The 23,825-nt window shown below is 58.8% G+C and overlaps 1 protein-coding gene across 5 annotated transcripts; it reads left to right on the plus strand.

Moving 5' to 3' along the window:
• Positions 1 to 604: 604 nt before the first annotated feature.
• DPEP1 (dipeptidase 1) lies at positions 605 to 23,471 on the plus strand. Of its 5 annotated transcripts, none has more exons than XM_054455450.2 (11): positions 605 to 682; positions 15,959 to 16,168; positions 20,857 to 20,989; positions 21,241 to 21,373; positions 21,510 to 21,660; positions 21,843 to 21,912; positions 22,241 to 22,417; positions 22,508 to 22,592; positions 22,672 to 22,747; positions 22,876 to 23,011; positions 23,092 to 23,471. In XM_054455450.2, the coding sequence occupies exons 2-11, from the start codon at positions 16,065 to 16,067 to the stop codon at positions 23,260 to 23,262; spliced, it is 1,236 nt and encodes a 411-aa protein (XP_054311425.2). In that variant the 5' UTR covers positions 605 to 682; positions 15,959 to 16,064; the 3' UTR covers positions 23,263 to 23,471. The 5 variants fall into 5 exon arrangements, with proteins under 5 accessions (XP_054311425.2, XP_063510668.1, XP_054311426.2 ...); XM_063654598.1 differs by lacking the exon at positions 605 to 682 and adding an exon at positions 4,234 to 4,280; XM_054455451.2 differs by lacking the exon at positions 605 to 682 and adding an exon at positions 7,178 to 7,361.
• The last annotated feature ends 354 nt before the right edge of the window (positions 23,472 to 23,825 follow it).

Consider the following 23,825-nt stretch of genomic DNA (forward strand, 5'->3'; position numbering starts at 1 on the left):
TCTGCTACTTGAGATAATGGGAATAGGGGCCTAGGAGCCTAGGAGGGCTAGAAGCAAGAGCCAGCAAGTCTGGACACATTCTAAAGGACATTATGCAAGCCCTGCCTCAGTTTCCCTCCCAACACCTATATGTCTTGTTGGTATACATGTTGTATTTTCACAACTAAAATGCATAAGAAAAAGGACACAGATGGCTTATGTGTGCTGATGTGTAGCATTCTCTAAGATCTGACATCACAGAGCTGAACAGCACAGCTGGGCACGCACCCCCCTGGCTGGGAGGTGGCACATCCACACATGAGGGAAAAACACTGCCAGGCCATCTCACGGCCCTCTCAGGAGACGAGGAAGCTGCTGAAGAAGTTTCTAGCCTTGGGGGAGGTCAGGATGCAGAGCCACCTCCTGGAGCAAAGTTCCCTCCTCCTCTCTCCCTCCTCCAGCCCTTCCTTCCGACCCCTGGCCCTTTCTCTCCAACCTTCCTCTCCCCTCCTCCATTTCCCTCCTCTTTCTACTTTCAGAGAACACAGGGTTCCTGCAGGAAATGGGGCAGTTTCACCTTCCTGAGGAGGGGCCTGGGAGGGGCAGCAGGTGGCCGGGTAGGGCCAGCCCAGCTGTGAGCCTGGCGTGGGAGCTGCCTAGGCCGGGCCCGGCTGGGGAGCAAGTCTGCATCGCAGAGGCCAGGGTGAGTGGGCTGGGGAGTCGGTGCGCCAGGGTACTGGGGTGGTGCAGGCCCGGGGATCCCAGGGCACCACTGCGGGTGGAAGCTGGGACCAGGCGTGCGGGGCAGGGGACGCGGCGGCTTCCTGGGATTCTAGGAAACTGGGACCAGGTGTGCGGGGCAGGGGACGCGGCTGCTTCCTGGGATTCTAGGAGGCTGGAACCAGGTGTGCGGGGCAGGGGATGCAGCTGCTTCCTGGGATTCTAGGAAACTGGGACCAGGCGTGCGGGGCAGGGGATGCAGCTGCTTCCTGGGATTCTAGGAGGTGGGACCAGGTGTGCGGGGCAGGGGACGCAGCTGCTTCCTGGGATTCTAGGAGGTGGGACCAGGTGTGCGGGGCAGGGGACGGGCGGCTTCCTGGGATTCTAGGAGGTGGGACCAGGTGTGCGGGGCAGGGGACGGGCGGCTTCCTGGGATTCTAGGAGGTGGGACCAGGTGTGCGGGGCAGGGGACGGGCGGCTTCCTGGGATTCTAGGAGGTGGGACCAGGTGTGCGGGGCAGGGGAGGCGGCGGCTTCCTGGGACTCAAGGAGGTGGGAGAGCTGCTCTGAGACCCGCCGCTGTCCTCCCACTAGCCCTCCCCGTGGTCCCTAGGAAGAGATCTGGACCCGCCAGGCCCTCCAGAGGTCCCACGCCCCTGCTTGTCCACTGTGCCAGCTGTTCCTTCCTTGCGGCGCCCGGCGCAGTCCTGGACACTCTTGGGACTCAGCTCACGTGCCCCTTCCTCCAGGAAGAGTTCTCAGAGGCTGTGTGAGGAGCGCCGAGTCCCCGGACTTACTCTTTGTTCTGGAATTCTCTGCGCAGTCATCTGCCTCCCTGCCCAGCTGAGAACAGGGCCCGTTGTCCGGCCCCACATTTTCCTTCCAGGTGGAAAGGATTTGCTGAATGAAAACCAAAGCTGTGGCCGGGCGCGGTGGCTCACGCCTGTGATCCCAGCACTTTGGGAGGCCGAGGCGGGTGGATCACAAGGTCAGCAGATAGAGACCATCCTGGCTAACACGGTGAAACCCCGTCTCTACTAAAAAATACAAAAAATTATCCTGGCGTGGTGGCGGGTGCCTGTAGTCCCAGCTACTCGGGAGGCTGAGGCAGGAGAGTGGCGTGAACCCAGGAGGCGGAGGTTGCGGTGAGCCGAGATCGCGCCACTGCACTCCAGCCTGGGCGACAGAGCGAGACTCCATATCCAAAAAAATAAAAGAAAAATCTGCTCCCCGGATGGGGTCGGGGGAGCTTCAGGGATATCACAGGACATTCTAGAGAGAAGGCCTTGGGCACTGGGGGAAGTTGGAGTCTGGAGCTGTGACTGGGGTAGCGAAGGGCAGACCCTACTTCGGCCAATGGCTCTTATACAGCAAAGCTATTTTCATTGTGAGGATCTAGTAGCGTCCACATCTCTTGGTGAATTCTTGCTGATCGGCATCTGACCCCATGGAGAAGCTCAGTGGATGTCACGGGTGGAAGGGGGGCATCTAGGGCCTCCAAACGTGTAAGTGTCTCTAAAACACCTCCCGCTGGGCCTCAGTCTCCTCGTCGACAAAAGGTCAGCTTTGACAAATCTCCAGACGGAGGCCAGGAGCAGACGGGGAGGGTCCCTCAGTCCCTGCGAGCAGCTTCAGGGGGACGTCGGCTGCGGTGGACTGACACTGAGCCCCAAAGCGGCCTCTCAGAGCCGCCCCTGAGGGGTGGCCTCACAGGTGGGGCTGAGGCTGCCAGCTCCCACTGGGGACAGAGCGGGCAGGCGGGCCTGGCAGGGCAGTGGTGCCGGTCTACGTGCAGCTCTGGAGTCTCTGGACCTGTGTCCTGTGCATATATCCCGGCTCCACCTCCCATGAGCCAGGCAGGCTGGACTTGTCTTCTCTACCTCAGTTTCCAAGACTAGGAGACGGGTAACAGCAGCCTTGCTCTCAGGGGTGAGGGCATGGGTTGAAGGGCAGGACACCCATGGAGGCAGTGGTGGCTCCGAGCACCTGCTCAGCCTTCCCAGGTCTTCAGAGCCCACAGGCGGAGCCCACCCTGAGGGATGAGCAGCTGGTTCTTGGGTGAAGTGAGGCCCCAGGACCCCGACTTGCAGGACCCCGCAAGGCCCCAGTGAACTGGCGCTGTGAACCGGCCCCACGGAGGCACTTTGGGATTTGGCCACCAGAGGGCAGCAGCTGCAGCAGCCAGGCAGGCGGTCAACACAGGCGCCTGCTGTCCTGGCCGGCCCGTGGGGTGTGAATTGGAGAGGAGTGGGCCGTGTGGAGGGGGACCAAGCCCCAAGGCCTGCCCTGGCCTCTGAGTGTCCACCCCTTTCACAGGCCCATTTCACAGATACTGAGGCCCAAAGGCTCAGGGCTCAGGCGTCCCCTACGTGTCCTGTCCCCAGGCCTCCTGTCCCCAGGCAGGAGAATTACTTGAACCTGGGAGGCAGAGGTTTTAGTGAGCTGAGATCACACCACTGCACTCCAGCCTGGGTGACAGAGCAAGACTTCATCTCAAAAAAAAAAAAAAAAAAAAAAAAGTGAATTTAAAATGCTCCCTGAACTCCAGCTGGGCTACGCAGAAGGCTGGGGCTGGGGTGCGCAGCAGGAGGCTGGGGTGCGCAGCAGGAGGCTGGGGTGCGCAGCAGGACGCTGGGTCCATGGGGCTTCGGGGGCTGGGCTGGGGGTTCAGGTGGGTGGGGGAGTCAGTGCTGTGAGGATAGGGCTCAGAGTCCAGAAACAGACAAGCCCACCCAGGTAGCCAGTGTCGACAAAACAGGAGAGGCTGGGACCTGTGCCCTGGAAGGACACAGGCAGCGGGTCCTGGGTCACCCACTCCGGGGCTGACCGAGCACAGTTTCAGGGAGCAGTATGGCCCAGCCTGCTGTGAGAGGATCAGAGAGACGGGCGGAAAGGAGGGGAGACAACGGTTGTGCTTGGGGCTGCGCCACGAGGGGTCCTTGGATGGAGGAGGGGGTCCCCAGGAGGCACCCGCATCCCCGGGGCGGTGAAGACCCAGCGTGTGCGGCTGACCTCGAGGACAGGGCGATTGCTCCACCAGAATGTTCCCAGATGGCACGGATGCTTCTGGTCCCGGCACTGGGACCTGCAGCAGGATTCCCGGGTGGCTTAAAGAGGTTCCTTGAGGTTTGTGATCAGGAATTCAAAGTAGTGCAGATCGGGACGGCTGGGCCTTCTCTCCTCAGCACACTCCGCGAAGGGCAGTGCAAACGCACGCTGGCAGGAAGTGGCCGGGAAGCGGGCAGGAAGCAGGCAAAGAGTGGCCAGGAAGTAGCCAGGAAGCGGGCAGGAAGTGGCCAGGAAGTGGGCAGAGAGCCTCCAGGAAGCGGGCAGGAAGCAGGCAAAGAGTGGCCAGGAAGTAGCCAGGAAGCGGGCAGGAAGTGGCCAGGAAGTGGGCAGGAAGCGGCCGGGAAGCAGGCAGGAAGTGGCCAGGAAGCAGGCAGGAAGCGTCTGGGAAGCAGGCAGAGAGCAGCCAGGAAGCAGGCAGGAAGCAAGCAAAGAGTGGCCAGGAAGTAGCCAGGAAGCGGGCAGGAAGTGGGCAGGAAGCGGCCGGGAAGCAGGCAGGAAGTGGCCAGGAAGCAGGTAGGAAGCGTCTGGGAAGCAGGCAGAGAGTGAGCAGGAAGCAGGCAGGAAGCAGGCAGGTTTTACCGAGCGGCGTGACAGCTCCAGAGGGGATGACGGAGTCTGGCAGAGAATGGGGCAGGAGGCTGGAGGTCCTGGGCAGGCCCTGGAGCAGAAGGGGAAGGGAGGGGTGGGGTGATGGGACTGCAGTTAAGGTCTGGCCCCTCCCGAGCAAGGTGAGGGTAGCACAGGTCATTACAGGTCAGGGAATTGCTTGGCCAGGGTTGGGGACAATTCTCTCTTATTAGAATTGCCAGGAGTCAAGACAGGGTGGAGCTAGAAGAAGAGAGAGGGAGTGGCAGAGAGATAGGGTGCTTGGGGCTCTCACGTGAAGCCCTGGGGACGCTGCACGAAAGAAGACTCGTGGCTGAGCTGGGTGGAGGTGGGAGAGGGAGGCAGGCACCAAGGCCCGGGGCCCTGACAGGTGAGGGGGAAAGCGCTCGTGCCTCAGGAGGCCACCGGAGCTCCCTCAGCACGGTGCTGCATGGAGGAATTGCTCAGCTAACATGAGCTCTGAGGCTTGTGCGCATGTTACAGAGAATGAGGTGGAAGCATCCATGCCAAGAGGTCTCCAGGCCATCTGGTCAACAGAAAGCCAACAACATGCAAAGGACAGGAGCCCACACCTGTGCTGGTCTGTGTCTAGAAATGCTGGAAGGCGGCCAGGTGTGGTGGCTCACACCTGTAACCCCAGCACTTTGGGAGGCCAAGACGGGCAGATCATTTGAGGTCAGGAGTTTGAGACCAGCCTGGCCAACATGGTGAAACCCCATTTCTACTAAAAATACAAAAATTAGCTGTGTGTGGTGGCACGCACCTGTAATCCCAGCTACTCGGGAGGCTGAGGCACAAGAATCACTTGAACCTGGGAGGCGGAGGTTGCAGTGAGCTGAGATTGCACCCCTGCGCTCCAGCCTGGGCGACAGAGCGAGACTCAGTCTCAAAAAAAATAAAAAAAAATAAGAAATCATTCTAAGTCAAGAAAAATTAAAATTTTAAATTATTAGCATGTATTTACCATTCATCTTCATATTGTGTAATGCTTGGCTTAAATGCAAATAGAATAGGATTTAACTCATGCAGAATCACCAAAATTGTACAATTCGCATTTTTATTTTAATTCATTTATTAGTTTGTTTATCCATCTTGACAAGGTCTTGCTCTGTCACCCCGGCTAGAGTGCAGTGGTAGGATCACGGCTCACTGTAGCTTAAACCTCCTGGACTCAAGCCATCCTCCTGCCTCGGTCTCCTATGTAGCCAAGACCACAAGTGTGTGCCACCAGGCTTGGCTAATTTTTGTATTTTTGGTACAGATGGGGTCTCCCTATGTTGCCCAGGCTGGTCTCAAACTCCTGGCCTCAAGCGATCCTCCCACCTTGGCCTCCCAAAGTGCTGGGATCACAGGCGTAAACCACCAGGTCTGGCTACATTATTTATTTATGTAGTTACTTTTGAGACAGGATCTCACTATGTTGCCCAGGCTGGAGTGCAGCCTCAACCTCCCAGGCTCAAGCAATCTTCCCACCTCAGCTTCCCAAGTAACTGTGACTGCAGGTACACACCAGCCTGGCTAGTTTCTTTATGTTTATAGAGACGAGGTCTCTTTATGTTGCCCCGGCTGTTCTCAGACTCCTGAACTTAAGTGATTGCTGCACTGTTCCCCGGGCAAAGTTGTACAATTCACATTTGGTAACTTATAGATTAATATTTATTTTATTCTCACCGGAACAGTGGGAACCTGCACAAAACTGGTTTTATTTTGCTCTTTACATGTGCACATCCCACCAGTACCCTCTACCTTTGGCTTCCAGAGGGTTGCCCACCCTGCTCCCTCTCTGCAGCCCCCTGCCCCCCCTGCACCCCCTGCTCCCCCCGCTCCCCTCCCTGCAGCCCCCTGCACCCCCTGCTCCCCTGCTCCCCTCCCTGCACCCCCTGCTCCCCCTGAACCCCCTCCCTGCAGCCCCCTGTGCCCCCTGCTCCCCTCCCTGCAGCCCCCTGCCTCCCTGCACCCCCTGCTCCCCCCGCTCCCCTCCCTGCAGCCCCCTGCCCCCCTGCACCCCCTGCTCCCCCGCTCCCCTCCCTGCAGCCCCCTGCACCCCCTGCTCCCCTCTCTGCAGCCCCCACTCTTCCTCCCACTGCTCCCCACCATTGGCTGCTTGGAAATGTCAGAATCCAAGGGCCCCTGTGACTGGCCCAGCAGCAGCCCTGGGTCTCCATCCCCCCTGGGTGGGGTCAGGGATAGGCCTGGCCTCCCCCCGCCTGCTGGAACCCATGAGGATGCCCCCCTCCTGCTGCAACCTCAGAATTCCAAAGCCAGCCTGGTCTCCAGCTTAGTGCGGTCCACGTGTAGACCCTCCTCGGATTTCGAAAGCCCGTGTGGCTTTGCCAGAGGACCTTCCAATCCTTGATTGTGGCTGGAGATGGAGGGAGATCAACCCATCGCACTTACAGATAAAGAAACTGAGGACGGAGTTTGTCCCAACTCCGGGGCCAGAGTCAATGTCCCCTGAGGGAGTCAGGGAGGTGGCTGGGGTCTGCCAATGGGGAGGGAACACACGGCCTGGGACCCCCAGGTCACATGAGACTCTCTGGGCCCTTTGGGGTGGGCCCAAGCTCCCAGGCCCCCTCCTCTCCACTTCTCAACCTGCTGCCACCTAAGGCAGATACCCTACACTACTGCCTGGGGGGCCTTGAAGGGTGATCACCCAGCACAAGCTCTACTGCCTGGCCTGGGACAGAGAGTCCCAGAAGCCCCTAGGCTGGCCGGATGCTCAAGGCCTCACTGAGGGCATGCGTATCTTCGGAAACAAGAACCAGCTGACATGTGTGAGGCTTTAGCCCGGCTCTCCCTGGCGTACTGTGCAGGCCCTCTCTTAAGGAGGTGGCTGTTTTGTAGCTGGAGAGCTCCGTGGGTGGCAGGACTGAACTTGAACACCAGAAACAACCCCCAAGCCTTGTGACCTGGGAGGCAGAAGGCGGGTCTGTCTCCCTGGGCCTTGGGTGGCTGAGCTGAGGTACTCGGCACCCTGTCCCACGCGTGGTGAGTCTCGGGGAGCCGGGAGCCAGGAGCCAGGGGTTGTGGTTTTGGGGAGTGTGGAGCCAGGTTGAGGCCCAGGGCTGTAATGAGGGCGGAAAGCCCCTCTCCTCTCTGACTGCCTGCGATCCACCATCAGTGAGGGAGAACCTCAGAGAGTGGGCAACTACAGCATAGCATGGAGCGCCATAACAGGCAGCGAAGGGTGAGGGTCTCAGAGGATGGAACCGGGGGGGCCTCAATTCCAGACAGGGGTGAGAGGGTGGCCTGTGGGGTGACTGTGTCTGGAGGATGGGGTAGCGAGGGTGGGGAGGCCAGGCTGAGGGGCCCTGACCTCATGGGAGCCGGGAGCCTGTTGGGAAGTCCTTCAGAGGTGCTTCACTGGGATTCACTGGGAGGAAGAGCTCGCGCCCTGGTGCAGATGTGGGCTGTGGGGGTCAGAGTGGTGGGGGCAGCCATGGGGGGCCTGGGCAGGATGAGGAGGGATGCGGGGAAGCCACCAGCCTCAGGGTGGGCTGGACGCAAGGAGGGAGGCATTGGGGGCAGAAGTGGGGTGCCAGCCTTACAGCTGGGCCTGCAGGTTGAGGAGCCTGCGGACTCCCCCAGTACAGACATCAGCCTGGTCAGGAGCCAGAAGAGAGAACCCGGGGCTGCTGAGCCTGCTGTGAGCCGCCGGGGCCTCCCATGGAGAGAGACAGGGCCGGGCTCCCCGTGGAGCCGCAGGTTCCTGATGTTCCCTCCTCAAGGCTTATTTGGGGGCGTCTGTGCCAGGCCCCGTGGGTGGTCAGATGGGCCCCATGCTGAGTGTGGGCTCCCGTCCCTCACACATGCAAGGAAGGGCTCACGTGAGCAGGTGCACGTGTGCGGCTCATCTGTGCGTGTACGTGTGTCTGTGTGCACGTGTAGGTATCTGAGTGTGCGTTTACTCAACACGTGGGAAAGTCTGCACGTGTCTGTTCTAGGTACGTGGACGTATCTGACCATGTGGACTTGGGATGCGTCCAGGTGTTCTCGTCTGCGATGATCTGTGTGTGGGGGGCGTGGGCAGGTCCGCATTGCTTGTGGCTACTTGTGCAGAAGTGGTAACATCCGATATGGCCGTGGTGGCGTCTGCATGTTGGCTGTGGATGGGGCTTCTGGGAGACAGAGCTGGGTGGAAACACAGACATCACTGTCGAGGCTGTCACCCGCGTCTCCACAGAGCCGAGTCAGCACCACTCTGTGAGGAGAGCATGTGGGGTGGGGCCTCGGTGCACCCATCTCTGGAGATGGACCCAGGACTCTCATGCAGGAACCCACCCTCTTCACTGCTCCCACCCCCAGGGGTCTCCTAGCAACGCTTCTCTAAACATTAACTTTTGGGGCCAGGACTACTAACCCCAGCTCTCCCCTAAGCCTCGCTATGGCCAGGGGAGGGGAGGGGCAGGAGGGCCTGGGCTGGACAAAGGACCCTGGTCCATCGGGGACATGAAAGACGCACCACCAGAACCGGTGGAAGAAACAGGATTAAACCTGAGCCTTTCCCACTGCGACTCTGCCAGCTGCACCCTCTGTGTCAAGATGTGAGGTAAGGCACAAGCATTTCCTCCTGCTCCTGTCCACGAAGGTGAGAGGAAAGGAATCAGAAAAGAATAACGCACTCGGGCTGGGCGCGGTGGCTCACGCCTGTAATCCCAGCACTTTGGGAGGCCGAGGCGGGTGGATCATGAGGTCAGGGGTTCAAGACCATCCTGGCCAACATGGTGAAACCCTGTCTCTACTAAAAATACAAAAATTAGCCGGGCTTGGTGGTGTACGCCTGTAGTCCCAGCTACTTGGGAGGCTGAGGCAAGAGAATCGCTTGAACCCAGGAGGCGGAGGTTGCAGTGAGCCGAGATCGCGCCATTGCACTCCAGCCTGGGTGACACAGTGAGACTCTGTCTCAAAAAAAAAGAAAAACAAAGAATAACACACTCATCAGACAATAGAAAGTCTCCACTGCAGGCAAAGATTCCAACCCATTTCTGGGAAGGAGGAAGTGAATGGAAGAGCATGTCTGTGAGGCAGACTAGGGGGCCTCATTGGGAACATTCCAGGGCGTTCCAGCGAGAGACCAGGGAGCCAGAGAGGAGCTCAGCTCAGACGTCGCAGGCACGATGGGCTGGGAGTGAGGAAGACGCTGAGGTTGGGGTTTGTTCACAGTTGGAAGAACTGGCCCCAGGACCACCCAGACAGACACACCACCCTAACCCCCCCACAGCCAGAGGAAGGTCAGGAGGCCCTTCCCCAAACATGTTTTTGAGAATCGAGGTAGCTATTTTTAAAAATGCTGCTGGGCGTGGTGGCAGTTGCTTTAAAAGGAGCTTCTGTGGACCCAGCTACTTGGGAGGCTGAGGTGGGAGGATCGCTTGAGCCTGGGAGTTGGAGTCCAGCCTGGGCAGCATAGCAAGACCCCATCTCCTTAAAAAAAAAAAAAAAGTGCTCATGCATTCTGGCTTCAAGGTCCCTGGTAACCGGGCATCTCCGGAGCTCGCCCCACACAAAGCCTGGGGTCGAGAGCCCGCTCACACATACGGCACTGCCCACCTTGCTGTTGCTTTATTTTTAAATATGAAATTTGAAGTGACAAAGATTACCAGCTGCCGAGGGAAGTCGGCAAACACAACAGAAGGTCCAGATGAACAATGGGAGACCCGTCTGCATTCCGTTTGGTAAACCACAGAAGAGAACAGAGTGTAGCTGACTCCAAGCAGCTCTGCCTCCCTGACGGGAGCGGGGCGGGAAGGAACACAACAAACCTTGGAAACCACCCTCCGGACACCAGACGCACAACCCCCAAGAACACACGAAAGAACCGTGCTGGGAGACAAAACAGAGGAAATGGAGTACACAGGATAAGCAGGAGGAAACCCAGGACAGGAGGCAGTAAGGAAGCTCAGACAATCCAACCCCTGCCCGAAACCCTGGCCAGACAGAGCTCAGAAAGGAGGGGAAGACGAGGGATACCGGCGACTGGAAATTCCCTGGACCAGAGGCAGAGGGAGCGATCCAGGGAGTGAAAAAGCCTCACACGAAAGCACATGGCTGAGAAGTCCCGGCGCTCCGAGGAAAGAGGCGGCTCCAGACCTGGAGGGAAGAGTGGTTGCCCACACACAGCTGGGCCTATCAGCCACGCGTGCACAGACGGACTGTGGCGCGGTCACCTCCTGAGGGAAAAAGGTTTCCCGCCCAAAGTGCACATCCAGAGAAACTTCTGATGAGGGCACAACAAAGACAGCCGGTCTGGAGGACTGGGGAGTGAACTCCCACAGACCCGATGCTAGGGAATGGTTGCGGGGCCAACTCTAACGGAATAGGGTTTAGTCTGCTTTGCATTGCTCCAAAGAAATCCCTGAGGCTGGGTCATCTATAGAGAAAAGGGGTGGGTTTGGCTCATGGTTGTGGAGGCTGTACAGGGAAGCATGGCACCAGCGTCTGCCTTTGGTGAGGACCCCAGGGAACCTCTCATCATGGCAAAAGGGGAGGGAGCAGGTGTCACCGGAAGGATGGCCTGGAGTGTAATTGTCCAGGTCCTCCGCGTTTGAACAAAGAAGTGGACAAAATATACAAAGTAACAAAACACGGGAAGAAAGCAGCGAAAGCAGGGATTTATTAAAGTGAGAAAGGTCGGGAGAGGGGTGGGAGTGGCGCTGTTACATAGTTCTCTGGGTTTTTTTTGTTTTTTTTTTTTTTTTTTGAGAGGGAGTCTTGCACTGTCGCCCGGGCTGGAGTGCAATGGCGCCATCTCGGCTCACTGCAACCTCCGCCTCCCAGGTTCAAGCGATTCTCCAGCCTCAGCCTCCCGAGTCGCTGGGATGACAGGCACCTGCCACCACACCCGGCTGATTTTTGTGTTTTTAGTAGAGACGGGGTTTCTCCTTGTTGGCCAGGCTGGTCTTGAACTCCCGGCCTCAGGTGATATGCCCGCCCCGCCCTCCCAAAGTGCTGGGATGACAGGTGTGAGCCACCCCCCATCCCCGGCCAGTTTTCTGGGTCTTAAGGGCACCTTTCATGGTTCCTGTACCCCTTATCTGGATGAAAGATTTGGTCTGTGGCTAATCAAAGGCTGAGGTAAACTGGTGTCTGCAGATGAAAGGGTGGCCCGCAGCCAGTCCACAGCACGTTCCTTTCCATCTGGGACATGGTGGTGGGGGCTGTAGGAGAGCAGCCTTTGATCCTTTGCTACTGGGCGTGGGGCTTTTCCTTAGGGTGTAGTTTTTGGAAGTTGGTATTAATTGGCCCTGGGTTCCCTGCCTCAGACCTCGAAGTTTTTCCTGGATTCAGCGTGCATTGGCCTCAGACTCTCTCCCCCTAACCTTGGTATTTTCTCTTTTAGGAAGTCAGCACAAATTAGCGTCCCATTCCCTGCCCCAGGCCTCGCTGTTTTTCCTTGATTCAGCACGAATTGGCCTAAGTTCCCTGCCCCCAGACCCTATTCTCCTGCTCGCAGGCATCACATGCGGAGAGGGAGCCAGAGAGGGGTGGGGGGGGGGTACCAGGCTCGTTTTAACCGTCAGTTCTCTTCCAAACGAACTCATTACCTCCAGAACTGCACCAAGCCATTGATGAGGGGCCCGTCCCCATGACACAAAACCTCCCAACTGGGATCCAATTTCCACGTGAGATCCGGACAAACATTCAAACTCTATCAGGACTATAAACCAAATAAAGGTGGAAGACCTTCAGTGCAGGCATTAAGTGAGCACTGAGATTCCAGGCTGGGAGTAGCAGGTTGGACGAGCGGAGGCTCTGGGGGCAGGGAGGGAGGTTGCAGAGTCCAGAGCTTGGAAGATGGAAGATAAGGGCACCCAGTGTAGGGCAGGAGAAGAAAGGCAACTGGAAACTCCGGGACAAACTATAAAACCCCATGGAAAAGACAGGTTTAAGGCGACTACCTTGATCTGAGGGTGGTCTGAGTGGCTGGTGCCTTTGTGCTCACAGCAGGACTGTCGTAAAGTAGGTACCCTCCATGACTTCTACTTTACAGACGAAGAGACCGAGGCCGAGAAATTGAACCAGCTCACCCACGCTGCCCTTGAACGGTGGTGGTGAGATGGGAACCCACAACCTACCAGGCCACTGGGCCCTGCCCAACCCCCAGGACGCCCTCGTGTCGAATGAAGTCCGTGGCTTTGAGCCTCGGAAACGGTGCAAAATGCAGTCCACGCATGGCTTTCGGCCCTGGTCTGGTGCTCGGAAGACATGCACCTCCCTCTACCTGCCCCCGTCCTCCCGCCACTGTGAGGCCCTGAGATTCTTGTGATGTTTGAATAAGGGCGCCGCATTTTCATGTTGCACTGGGCCCTGAATGGTGGAGCTGAGTGATACGGTTTGGCTCTGTGTCCCCACCCAAATCTCATCTCAGATTAGAATCCCCACATGTCAAGGGAGAGGCCCGCTGGAGGTGAGTGCGTCGTGGGGCCGTTCACCCCGTGTTCTCGTGGTAGCGAGCAAGTTCTCACAAGATTGTTTGTTGTTGTTGTTGTTGTTGCTGTTTTTTAAGACGGAGTTTCACTCTTGTTGCCCAAGCTGGCTGGAGTGCAATGGCACAATCTCGGCTCACTGCAATCTCCACCTCCCGGGTTCAAGCAATTCTCCTGCCTCAGCCTCCTGAGTAGCTGGGATTACAGGCATGCACCACCACGCCTGACTAATTTTGTATTTTTAGTAGAGATGGGGTTTCTCCGTGTTGGTCAGGCTGGTCTTGAACTCTGGACCTCACGTGATCCACCCACCTCGGCCTCCCAAAGTGCTGGGATCACGCGGTGGCATGAGCCACCGCACCCGGCCCAAGATCTGGTTTTTACAACTGTTTGGCAGTCCCCCCTCAAACTCTCTCCCCCACTGCCATTTAAGACATGCCTTGCCTCCCTTTTGCCTTCGGCCATGATTGTAATTTTCCTGAGGCCTCTCCAGCCATGTGGAACTGTGAGTCAATGAAGGCTTTTTCCTTTATAAATTACCCAGTCTTGGCCAGGCGCGGTGGCTCATGCCTGTAATCCCAACAGCTTGGGAGGCCAAAGCAGGTGGATCACTTGAGGTCAGGAGTTTGAGACCACCCTGGCCAACATGGTGAAACCATCTCTAGTAAAAATAAAAAATGAGTCAGATGTGGGGCCAGGCGTGGTGGCTCACACCTGTAATCCCAACACTTTGGGAGGCCGAGGTGGGTGGATCACGAGGTCAGGAGATCGAGACCAGCCTGACCAACATGGTGAAACCCCTTCTCTACTAAAAATACAAAAATTCACTGGGCATGGTGGCCCAGTGCGGGAGCGCAGTGGTGCAACCTCGGCTCACTGCAAGCTCCGCCTCCCGGGTTCACATCATTCTCCTGCCTCAGCCTCCCGAGTAGCTGGGACCCCAGGCGCCCGCCACCACGCCCAGCTAATTTTTTGTATTTTTGGTAGAGACAGGGTTTCACCATATTAGCCAGGATGGTCTCGATCTCCTGACCTGGTGATCCGCCTGCCTCGGCCTCCCACAGTGCTGGGATTACAGGCGTGAGCCACTGCGCCCTGCCACAAAGGGTATTTCTTTCTTTCTTTCTTTCCTTCTTTTTTTGGTGAGACAGAGATTTACTCTTGTTGCCCAGGCTGGAGTGCAAGGGCACAATCATGGCTCATCGCATCCTCCGCCTCCCGGATTCAAGCGATTCTCCTTTCTCAGCCTCCCGAGTAGCTGGGATTACAGGCTTGTGCCACCACGCCTGGCTAATTTTGTATTTTTAGTAGAGACGGGGTTTCACCACGTTGCCCAGGCTGATCTCGAACTCCTGACCTCAGGTGATCCACCTGCCTCGGCCTCCCACACTGCTGGGATTACAAGTGTGAGCCACCTTGCCCAGCCCCCGAAGGGTATTTCTTTATAGCAGTGTGAAAATGGATGAATACAGTGGCCTCAAGTTCTCTCCTTAGTGGCACCTGAGGGAGCGTGATGCTCTTGGAAATGCTCTCCTGTCACCCAGTTTCTGCCTCTGAAGTGACAAGCAGAACATGGATGTTCTCAGCGTCCAGGGCTGTGTGGCTAGTATTGGAGCTGAAGGCAAAAGGAAAAATCAGAATATTGGGCCTGTCTTTATTTTAAAGGTTTGTGGGGTTTTTTTTTGTGTTTTGTTTGTTTGTTTTTCTGAGATGGAGTCTTGATCTGTTGCCCAGGCTGGAGTGCAGTGGCGTGATCTTGGCTCACAGCAACCTCTGCCTCCCAGGTTCAAGTGATTCTCCTGCCTCAGCCTCCTGAGTAGCTGGGACTGCAGGTGCGCACCCCCACGCCCAGCTAACTTTTGTCGTTTTAGTAGAGAGAGGGTGTCACCATATTGGCCAGGCTTGTCTTGAACTCCTGACCTCAAGTGATCCATCCGCTTCGACCTCCCAAAGTGCTGGGATTATAGGCGTGAACCACCATGCCCGGCTATTTTAAAGTTTTATACTTTGTTCATTATGGATTTTTTTACATGAACTCTGATTTTTTTAAAATATTGAATGAAAATACGATTTATCATGACCTGGGCATGGTGGCTCATGCCTGTAATCCCCGCAGTTTGAGAGGCCAAAGCAGGCAGATTGCTTGAGGCCAGGAGTTGGAGACCAGCCTGGGAAACATGGGGAAGACCCTGTCTCTACAAAAAATACAAAAATTAGCCAGGCGTGGTGGTGCACACCTGTAGTCCCAGCTACTCAGGAGGCTCAGGCAGGAGGATTGCTTGGGCCCAGGAGGTGCAGGTTGCAGTGAGCCGAGATGGAGCCACTGCCCTCCAGCTGGGACGATCTTCCTTCCCTGCCAGTCTCCCCCCACCCCCCAAAGCCTCTGACCAGTTTTCCCTCCTGCTCCTCCCAGGAGGCCTGGTTTAGCCCCAGTGCTCAGCCCACTGTCCCCCAGAACCCCGGACACCGCCCAGCCCTGGGATTGAGATTCTTCCTTCAGGGCATCACCTGGGAACTATGTTCCCAGGAGCCCTCGGGCGACTTGAGTATGCTCTGCTGCGGCCTAGAAAGGCCCCAGTTCTAAGGACGTGTCCAGTTGCTCGGCCTGAAGCTCTGTAGCTGGAGTGTGGGTCCCTGTGACGCTGGAGGGCTGCAGGCCGGGGGTGCAGACCCCTCAGTATTAGGGCAGGCACCAGGGGCACACCTGGCTGTGCAGCAGCTTCCTGGAACGCCCTAATGTTTATCCCCCATGGCAAGTCATGTAAGATGATTTTTACGTGGAAAGAGGTGCTTTATGAGAATGCACTATTTGAATGACTGTTCTCTTGTTTGCAGATCTAGGCCCCCGGGTCCTGAGGGAGGTGGTGGTAATAACAGCAGCACAGCGAGAGCCGACAGCCACTCGCCACTCACCCGGGCCTGCTCTCAGCCTGCTGTCCTTTCACCTGGGCTCTAGCTCCACCCCTGGGTCTAGGATCCCAGCTTCTTACTATGCCTCCGCCTAGCCCAGACAGCAACACCCAGTTATTGGGTGTCCGGCCTTCCATCCTACCCACCCTGGTGGGGAATGTGCTGGTTACTTATTGAACACGGGAAGCTATAAACAGGAGAGTGGCCAGCTATCATCACTTCCACCCACACCTCTGGTGCCTCTCCTGGCAGGCAGAGTGGCTCCTCACGGCCTGAAGCTCATCCTTCTGCACGGGCTGGCCAGGCCAGCACAGAGGCACCAGGGCAGCGGCGCACACAGGTCCCCGGGGACCCCACCATGTGGACCGGATGCTGGCTCTGGCCCCTTGTGGCCGTCTGCACTGCAGACTTCTTTCGGGACGAGGCAGAGAGGATCATGAGGGACTCCCCTGTCATTGATGGGTGAGTGCTCACGTAAGCCAGGTGCTTAGGGAACCAGGACTGGGAACTGGGGCTGTGGAAGCCAGGGCTGGGGGTGCCGGGGCTGGGGGAGCCGGGGCTGGGGGTGCCGGGGCTGGGGGAGCCGGGGCTGGGGGAGCCGGGCTGCGGGAGCGGGGCTAGGGGAGTCGGGGCTGGGGGAGTTGGGGCTGGGGGAGTTTGGCCTGGGGAGTTGGGGCTGGGGGAGTTGGGGCTGGGGGAGCCGGGGCTGGGGGAGCTGGGGGTGAGACTCGTGTGCCCTTGGCTTGGGACTCAGTTTCTCTGGGGGTGAGACTCGTGTGCCCTTGGCTTGGGACCCAGTTTCAGTTTCTGCGACGGTGCCAGGCCCTTGCCCTTTCCTGGCCCCTGCTGCTTTGTGGGGTCTCTCAGGGCCCCCAAAGACTTCAGCAGATGAAGGTCTGCAGGGACTGGGCGGGAAGGAGGCAAGGCCCCACTCCCTGGCCCCGAAGCTCAGAGTGAAGTCTGGGCCTGGGGATGCTGAGGCCCTGCGCCCCAGTCTCTCCCTGTGCCTCAGCTTCTCCCGAAAGCAGCAGGTGCGGGTGGCACCCTACAGGCCCTCTCAGCCGGCATCTTTTTGGCTCTCTTCCCACTCCCCCCGGCCTGCCTTCTCCCCAGGGGAGGCCCATGCCACTCGGGCCCCTGCGTGTGCTACGCTGTGTGCCCACCCAGCCCCCACCCCCAACCTCGCTGGGGCGCCTGGGTCACCTGCTTCTGTCCTGACCTCCGCAGGGCGGAGATCCCCACTGCCCGGGAATCCGACCCTCCCCGCCCCTTCCTGGCCTGGTGCCCCGACACTGGGTCACCATGGAGGCCTCCTGCTTCCAGGCTCCAGACTCAGATCAGGGTCCACACTGGCTCTGAGTTGGGGTGGGAGGGTCACTGAGAGTCCGCCCTGTGTCTGGCACGGTGTCTCCACCTGGAAGATGCCTCTGGGCTTTGTTGGGGAAAAACTCTGTGAAAAAAGCAGGGAAACCCGATGTCTTGTTGCATAAGAACTTCAGGGAACAGGCCGGGCTGGGGGCCCTGGCTCACGCCTGTAATCCCAGCACTTTGGGAGGCCAAGGCAGGCGGATCACCTGAGATCAGGAGCTCAAGACCAGCCTGGCCAACGTGGCGAAACCCTGTCTCTACTAAAAATACAAAAAATTAGCCAGGCCTGGTGGCGCATGCCTGTAGTCCCAGCTACTCAGGAGGCTGAGGCAGGAGAATCACTTGAACTCGGGAGGCGGAGGCTGCAGTGAGCCGAGATTGGGCCACTGCACTCCAGCCTGGGCAACAGAGTGAGACTCCATCTCAAATTAAAAAAACTTAAGGGAGCAGAGGCAGCTCCAGAAAGGGAGCAGAGAGTGGTCCCGTGCATCCTCATGGTTTAAAATGGCCACACCAGCTCCAGCCCTCACATCTGCATGCCGGCCAGCAGGGAGGAGGGAGACATGAAGGGGAAAAGGACAAGCAGCAGGTGACTGTCAGGGTCAGGTTTTTGTTTTGTTTTGTTTTGTTTTGAGACAGAGTCTCACTCTGTCTCCTGGATTTAAGTGATTCTCCTGCCTCAGCCTCCTGAGTAGCTGGGATTACAGGCGCCCGCCACTACACCCAGCTAATTTTTTTGGTATTTTTAATAGAGACAGGGTTTCACCATGTTGGCCAGGCTGGTCTCGAACTCCTGACCTCAAATGATCCGCCCCCCTCGGCCTCCCAAAGTGCTGGGATTCCAGGCATGAGCCACCACGCCCGGCCAGGGGTCAGTTGTTAGAAGCTGTTACAGGACCCACCTTCATCCCTCAGCCACTGCCAGCGACACAGGGGCAGGAAGTATCTTCAACCCAAATGGCTGTGTGCCCACTGAAAACGGGGGGTTTTAAAGTTACAAAGGAAAAGGAGGAGATTGGGTCCCGGGGGCAGCCAGCAGTCTCCCCACGAACAGCTGCCTGAGTATGTGCTTGCCGCTTTGCCAGCATTTTCCAGCACTCCTTGGAGCAGGACGCCGGATTCCATATCCCAGCTAAGGGCACTGCCCCAGCTGCACAGATAAGGAGGGTGGGTCTGATTAGCTGCAGAACTGCAGTTTGCCCTGGCCATGAGGCAGGCAGGGCCTCCATCCCACTGAGAAACCAGAGACCCCACCTTCCCATCATTTTCTCCAGCAAGAGTGGAGAGGGCTGGCCGGGCGCAGTGGCTCACACCTGTGGTCCCAGCACTTTGGGAGACTGAGGTGGGAGGAGTGCTTGAACCCAGAAGTTTGGGGGCTGCAGTGAGCTGTGATTGCACCCCTGCCCTCTAGCCTGGGCAACAGAGTGAGAACCTGTCTCAAAAAGAAGAAAGAAAGGAGGGGCTGCAGGAGGAGGAGGGAGGGGAGAGAAGAGAGCTGCCCCATTGCAGCCTGTCCCTCCAAGGGCGGCTCCTGGGGTCCTGGGAATCCTTACCCATCCCAGGCTAATGTCTGAGATGGGCCGCCCGCGTCCTCAGGCCAAGGAGTAAAGTCTCCTGGGAGCCCTGCCCAGCCCCGCCCAGGACAGTGCCCAGTATAGGGCTGCACCTAGTGATGAGGCTGCTGCCCGGGCAGGGTCCCTGGCTGGAGCTCATGGTTCCCTCAGCAAGTGCGTCCTGAGCACCCAGTCTGCTCCGAGGGCTGGGGAGAGGCATGTGCCAGCCCAGGCTGTCATGTGGACTCGCTGTGGCCAGAGACAACCTCGTTATTGCAGGAGCTTTGGGAGAGACTCACACCAGCATCAGGCGTGCGCCCGCCCATCTGCCCAGGGGTAGGGCCGGAAAGCGTGCCAGGCTGGGCTTGGGGGCACCAGCCTAGGGGAGGTCAGGAACGACTGGGACCCAGGAAGGGCAGAGCCCTCCCCTTGTTTCCCCTGAGGAGCTCTGTGGGTGCATTTGCCTTGGAAAAGTTCATTGCGGGCACATAGATTTGAGCTGGATCACAGAAAGCAGAGCCCACAGCTGGAAATGATTAACAGTTACTCATCTGCCTCTCCCAGCTGCCCTCCAAGGAAGACACCAAGACACCCTCATGTTACAGATGGGGAAACTGAGGCACAGAGGGAGCTGTCCTCAAGGAAGGCACCAAAACACCCTCATGTTACAGATGGGGAAACTGAGGCACAGAGGGAGCTGTCCTCCAAGGAAGGCACCAAGACACCCTCATGTTACAGATGGGGAAACTGAGGCACAGAGGGGCGGGTCTGGAAACTGAATGTGGAGGGGCCCCTGCGGCCTCATCCCAGCACATACCCTCACAAGGCAGTCCCCCTGAGACAGGGGCGCAGCCCACATTACAGGAAGGAGACTGAGGCCCCAGACCCAGTGATAGAGAAGGGGAACCCCGGGCATTCCCCAGGGTCGGGGGTCAGGCCTCAGCCCCTTCACATCCTCTTCACAGCCTCTGAGTCACGGGATCAGGGACGAGGGCTGTCTGGGGCTGCAGTTGGGCCTGGTCGGTCCCGGGACTCAGATCTGCTGGTTGAAACACAGATCAGATCATAGCCTAGCGACTGCCCTAGGCCTTAGAGCTGCGTTACTTTTTCTTTTCTTTTCTCTTCTCTTTCTCTCTCTTTTTTTTTTTTTTTTTTTTTTTTTTTGGAGAGAGTCTCGCTCTGTCGCCCAGGCTGGAGTGCAGTGGTGCGATCTCGGCTCGCTGCAAGCTCCGCCTCCCGGGTTCATGCCATTCTCCTGCCTCAGCCTCCTGAGTAGCTGGGACTACAGGCGCCCGCCACCCGTCCTGAGAATTGCATTCCTAACGAGAGCGGATTCCCTTTGCTCCTGGTCTCTGCCAGGCCCTGCTGGGCAGCTGGATTCGGACCCTCTGAGACCCTCACTCAACCACCAGCTCTGACAGCCCCAGCTCCCCCTTCCTCTGCGTTCCCCTTCCTTCTCCTTTCCCCTTCCTTCTCCTTTCCCTTCCTTCTCCTTTCCCCTTCCTCTGCGTTCCCCTTCCTTCTCTTTTCCCCTTCCTTCTCCTTTCCCTTCCTTCTCCTTTTTCCTCACCAGAGCTCCTACCCTCACCACCAGCTCCTGGGAAAACCTTGGAGAACCTCAGTCCTTTGGAAGGATCTGATTGGAGTTTGGGTGCAGGGCTCTTCCCTGGGGACAGAGGCAGCAGAGAGGCCTGGGTAGCCCCCAAAGCCTGTACTCGACGCCCTGCTCCCCAGGAGGATGGGAGGTCCCAGGCCCCCCAAGGTCAGGTCATTCCAATTACCCAGCCACCCACCATATTCCCCAAGAGGCAATTTGATCTTTAAACTGAAAACTCTCAGAAACAGTATCACCCCCAGGCCCTTGCCCCTTCGCCCATGTCTCCAATCCTGTCCATTGAGGTCATTTGGCTCCTTGTGTCCCATCCTCAGACAATGTGTCTGCCCCCCAGCCTCCTCCACAGAGAAAGATCCTGGAAGGGATGGGCTACCCAGCTCCCTGAGCTCCTGGCTCGGGGTTCCCTGCCCTGGGGGTGGACACAGTTGAGAAATGCAGCCTGCACAGGTGTGTTCAGGTGGCCGGTGATCCGTCACCCCTGCGGCCGAGACTTCAGTCCTGCGTCTGTCGTGAGGGGTAGGAAGTGGGGAGAGCAGCCCAGAGGCCAGGAGCTCGGAAGCCCCCAGGTCCCAGTGGCCACCCTGACTGCCTGGCCTTTCCCCGGCAAACTCCAGGCACAACGACCTCCCCTGGCAGCTGCTGGATATGTTCAACAACCGGCTGCAGGACGAGAGGGCCAACCTGACCACCTTGGCCGGCACACACACCAACATCCCCAAGCTGAGGGCCGGCTTTGTGGGAGGCCAGGTACCGCCTGCCCTGCCTTGCGCTTGCCCTGTGTGGGGTCATCCCGTCTCCTACCTCGGGCCTGGCTACAGTGCGGCCGTCCCTGTGGTGATGTTCCTCCAGGATCCCTCGGTGCCATAGGCCCTTGTAGGGACAGACACCCAGGCCGAGGGAGGGATTCCCAGGGGGTGGGAAACCAGACTCCCACAGGCATGCAGGGGGTGAGCTGAGACCCGGCTGCGTCAGCTCCTGGTACCCCCTGCGGCCCCCAGTTCTGGTCCGTGTACACGCCCTGCGACACCCAGAACAAAGACGCCGTGCGGAGGACGCTGGAGCAGATGGACGTGGTCCACCGCATGTGCCAGATGTACCCGGAGACCTTCCTGTATGTCACCAGCAGCACAGGTGGGGTCCTGACCTGGGCCCTCCAGGTCCTGCGTCTTCCCACCCAGCCCTCATCCTGAGCAGCAGGTGCTGGTCAGGACACCTCACCCTCTAGACACCCGGTACCCACTCCCCTGCACCTTGACTCTCCCCGCAGGCATCCGACAGGCCTTCCGGGAAGGGAAGGTGGCCAGCCTGATCGGTGTGGAGGGCGGCCACTCCATTGACAGCAGTCTGGGCGTCCTGCGGGCACTCTATCAGCTGGGCATGCGGTACCTGACCCTCACCCACAGCTGCAACACGCCCTGGTGCGTGACTCCCCATGGGAGGCCCCCGGGCTGTGGTCAGGAGTGAGGGGGCAGACACTCCCTGCAACCCTCCTGAGCCCATGCCCTCTGCCTGTGAGTCCCAGGACGGGCCTTGCCTGCTGGGCTGATGGGAGGCTGAGACCACTGCTCACCCCTTGGGCACCTGCCTTTTGCTCCTGCAGGGCTGACAACTGGCTGGTGGACACGGGAGACAGCGAGCCCCAGAGCCGAGGCTTGTCACCCTTTGGGCAGGTGAGTGGGGTGGGAGGGGCCGGTCACCCCCAGGGAGAAGGCAGAGGCCCTGGAGGGTGACCAGAACGATGTATCTCTGCACGTGGGACCTCAGTCCTCGTCTGTAAAACGGAGCTGGCAGCCATCCCCCCAGGGTGGGTGCCGAGCCCCGAGTGGCCCGGGAATTCCAGCCATGAAGGACGATGACTCACATCTGGTCCAGCCTGTCCACCGCCCCAGCCCCGACCCTGGGGGCTGTGAGGGTGGACGGAGCCCTGTCTTCCCAGCGTGTGGTGACCCCGACCCTGGGGGCTGTGAGGGTGGACGGAGCCCTGTCTTGTCTTCCCAGCGTGTGGTGAAGGAGCTGAACCGCCTGGGAGTCCTTATCGACTTGGCTCACGTGTCTGTGGCCACGATGAAGGCCACCCTACAGCTGTCCCGAGCCCCGGTCATCTTCAGCCACTCCTCGGCCTACAGCGTGTGCGCAAGCCGGCGCAACGTGCCTGACGATGTCCTGAGGCTGGTGGTGAGGGCCGAGGGAGCGACCCCCTCCCCCCCATCTCCCTGGGCGGGCCCTCCTGGCTCTCAGCTCCACCCTGTCTTCCTTCCTGTGCAGAAACAGACAGACAGCCTGGTGATGGTGAACTTCTACAACAATTACGTCTCCTGCACCAACAAGGCCAACCTGTCCCAAGTGGCCGGTAGGTGGGGTGTGAGCGGCCAAGGGGGCCGAAGGGGGAGGGCCTCGCTCGGGACCCATACCTGCTGCTCCCTGGACAGACCATCTGGATCACATCAAGGAGGTGGCAGGAGCCGGAGCCGTGGGTTTTGGTGGGGACTTTGATGGTGTTCCAAGGTAAGGGGGTGAAAGCTCCGTCCTGTGGATGAGCCGGGAGGTTCATGACCTGGTCAGAGGGCTGAGGCGGCTGGAGGAGGGACCTGTGTCCTAGTGTGGGGGCCCAGCTTCTCCTGGCCCCAACACAGGGTCCCTGAGGGGCTGGAGGACGTCTCCAAGTATCCAGACCTGATCGCTGAGCTGCTCAGGAGGAACTGGACGGAGGCAGAAGTCAAGGGCGCACTGGCTGACAACCTGCTGAGGGTCTTCGAGGCTGTGGAGCAGGTGAGGATGGGGTGGCCACCTGAGTCTCCCCCACCACCACCAGCAGGCAGGCTGCCCCACCCGTGTCTGTCTGTCCCCAGGCCAGCAACCTCACACAGGCTCCCGAGGAGGAGCCCATCCCGCTGGACGAGCTGGGCGGCTCCTGCAGGACGCATTACGGCTACTCCTCGGGGGCTTCCAGCCTCCATCGCCAGTGGGGGTTCCTGCTGGCCTCCCTCCCTCCCCTAGTCCTCTGTCTGTGTCTCCTGTGAAACCCGGGAGACCAGAGTCCCCTTTAGGGCTCCCGGAGCTCAGGGAAGACCCGCCCATCCCAGGACTCCGGATGGCAGGAGCCCTGCTGCCCACGTGGAAGGACCAGCGTCTCCTGAGCGGGCGCCTGGGCTTACCTGGGGGGCAGGATGCCTGGGGACAGCTCAGGACACACACACAGTAGGCCCTCAATAAAAGTAACATCCCTTGACATCCTGGGGTACGCGTCATCGGCATCCAGCTCAGGAGGGGGGGTGTTTTGTGAAAATGGCTCCTGGTTGGACGTGGGGCGCAGGAGTGCCCGAGTCTTCGGTCCAGGCCAGAAGGGCTCAGGAGGTGTGAAGAGGGCTTTGTACAGACGCTGCTTGAGCGTCTTTAGGGACAGAGTCTAGGCTCCAGTAGCCACCTCCAGCCACGCACTGGTGCACACATCCCACCCCTGCATACACATCCCACCCCTGCACACACACACACCCCCCACCCCTGCACACACACACACACCCCTGCACATACCCCACCCCTGCACACACACCCCACCCCTGTACACACACACACACACACCCCA

The sequence above is a fragment of the Pongo pygmaeus genome, chromosome 18 (genome assembly GCF_028885625.2).
Source record: "Pongo pygmaeus isolate AG05252 chromosome 18, NHGRI_mPonPyg2-v2.0_pri, whole genome shotgun sequence".
Lineage (NCBI taxonomy): Eukaryota > Metazoa > Chordata > Mammalia > Primates > Hominidae > Pongo > Pongo pygmaeus.

Bases quoted from the DNA above. Each gene is read 5' to 3' on its own strand.
- DPEP1 (XM_054455450.2), top strand. From the start codon at position 16,065: ATGTGGACCGGATGCTGGCTCTGGCCCCTTGTGGCCGTCTGCACTGCA. The intron at 21,661-21,842 runs GTGCGTGACTCC...TTGCTCCTGCAG, and splicing joins CACAGCTGCAACACGCCCTG to GGCTGACAACTGGCTGGTGG. The intron at 22,418-22,507 runs GTGAGGGCCGAG...CTTCCTGTGCAG, and splicing joins ACGATGTCCTGAGGCTGGTG to AAACAGACAGACAGCCTGGT.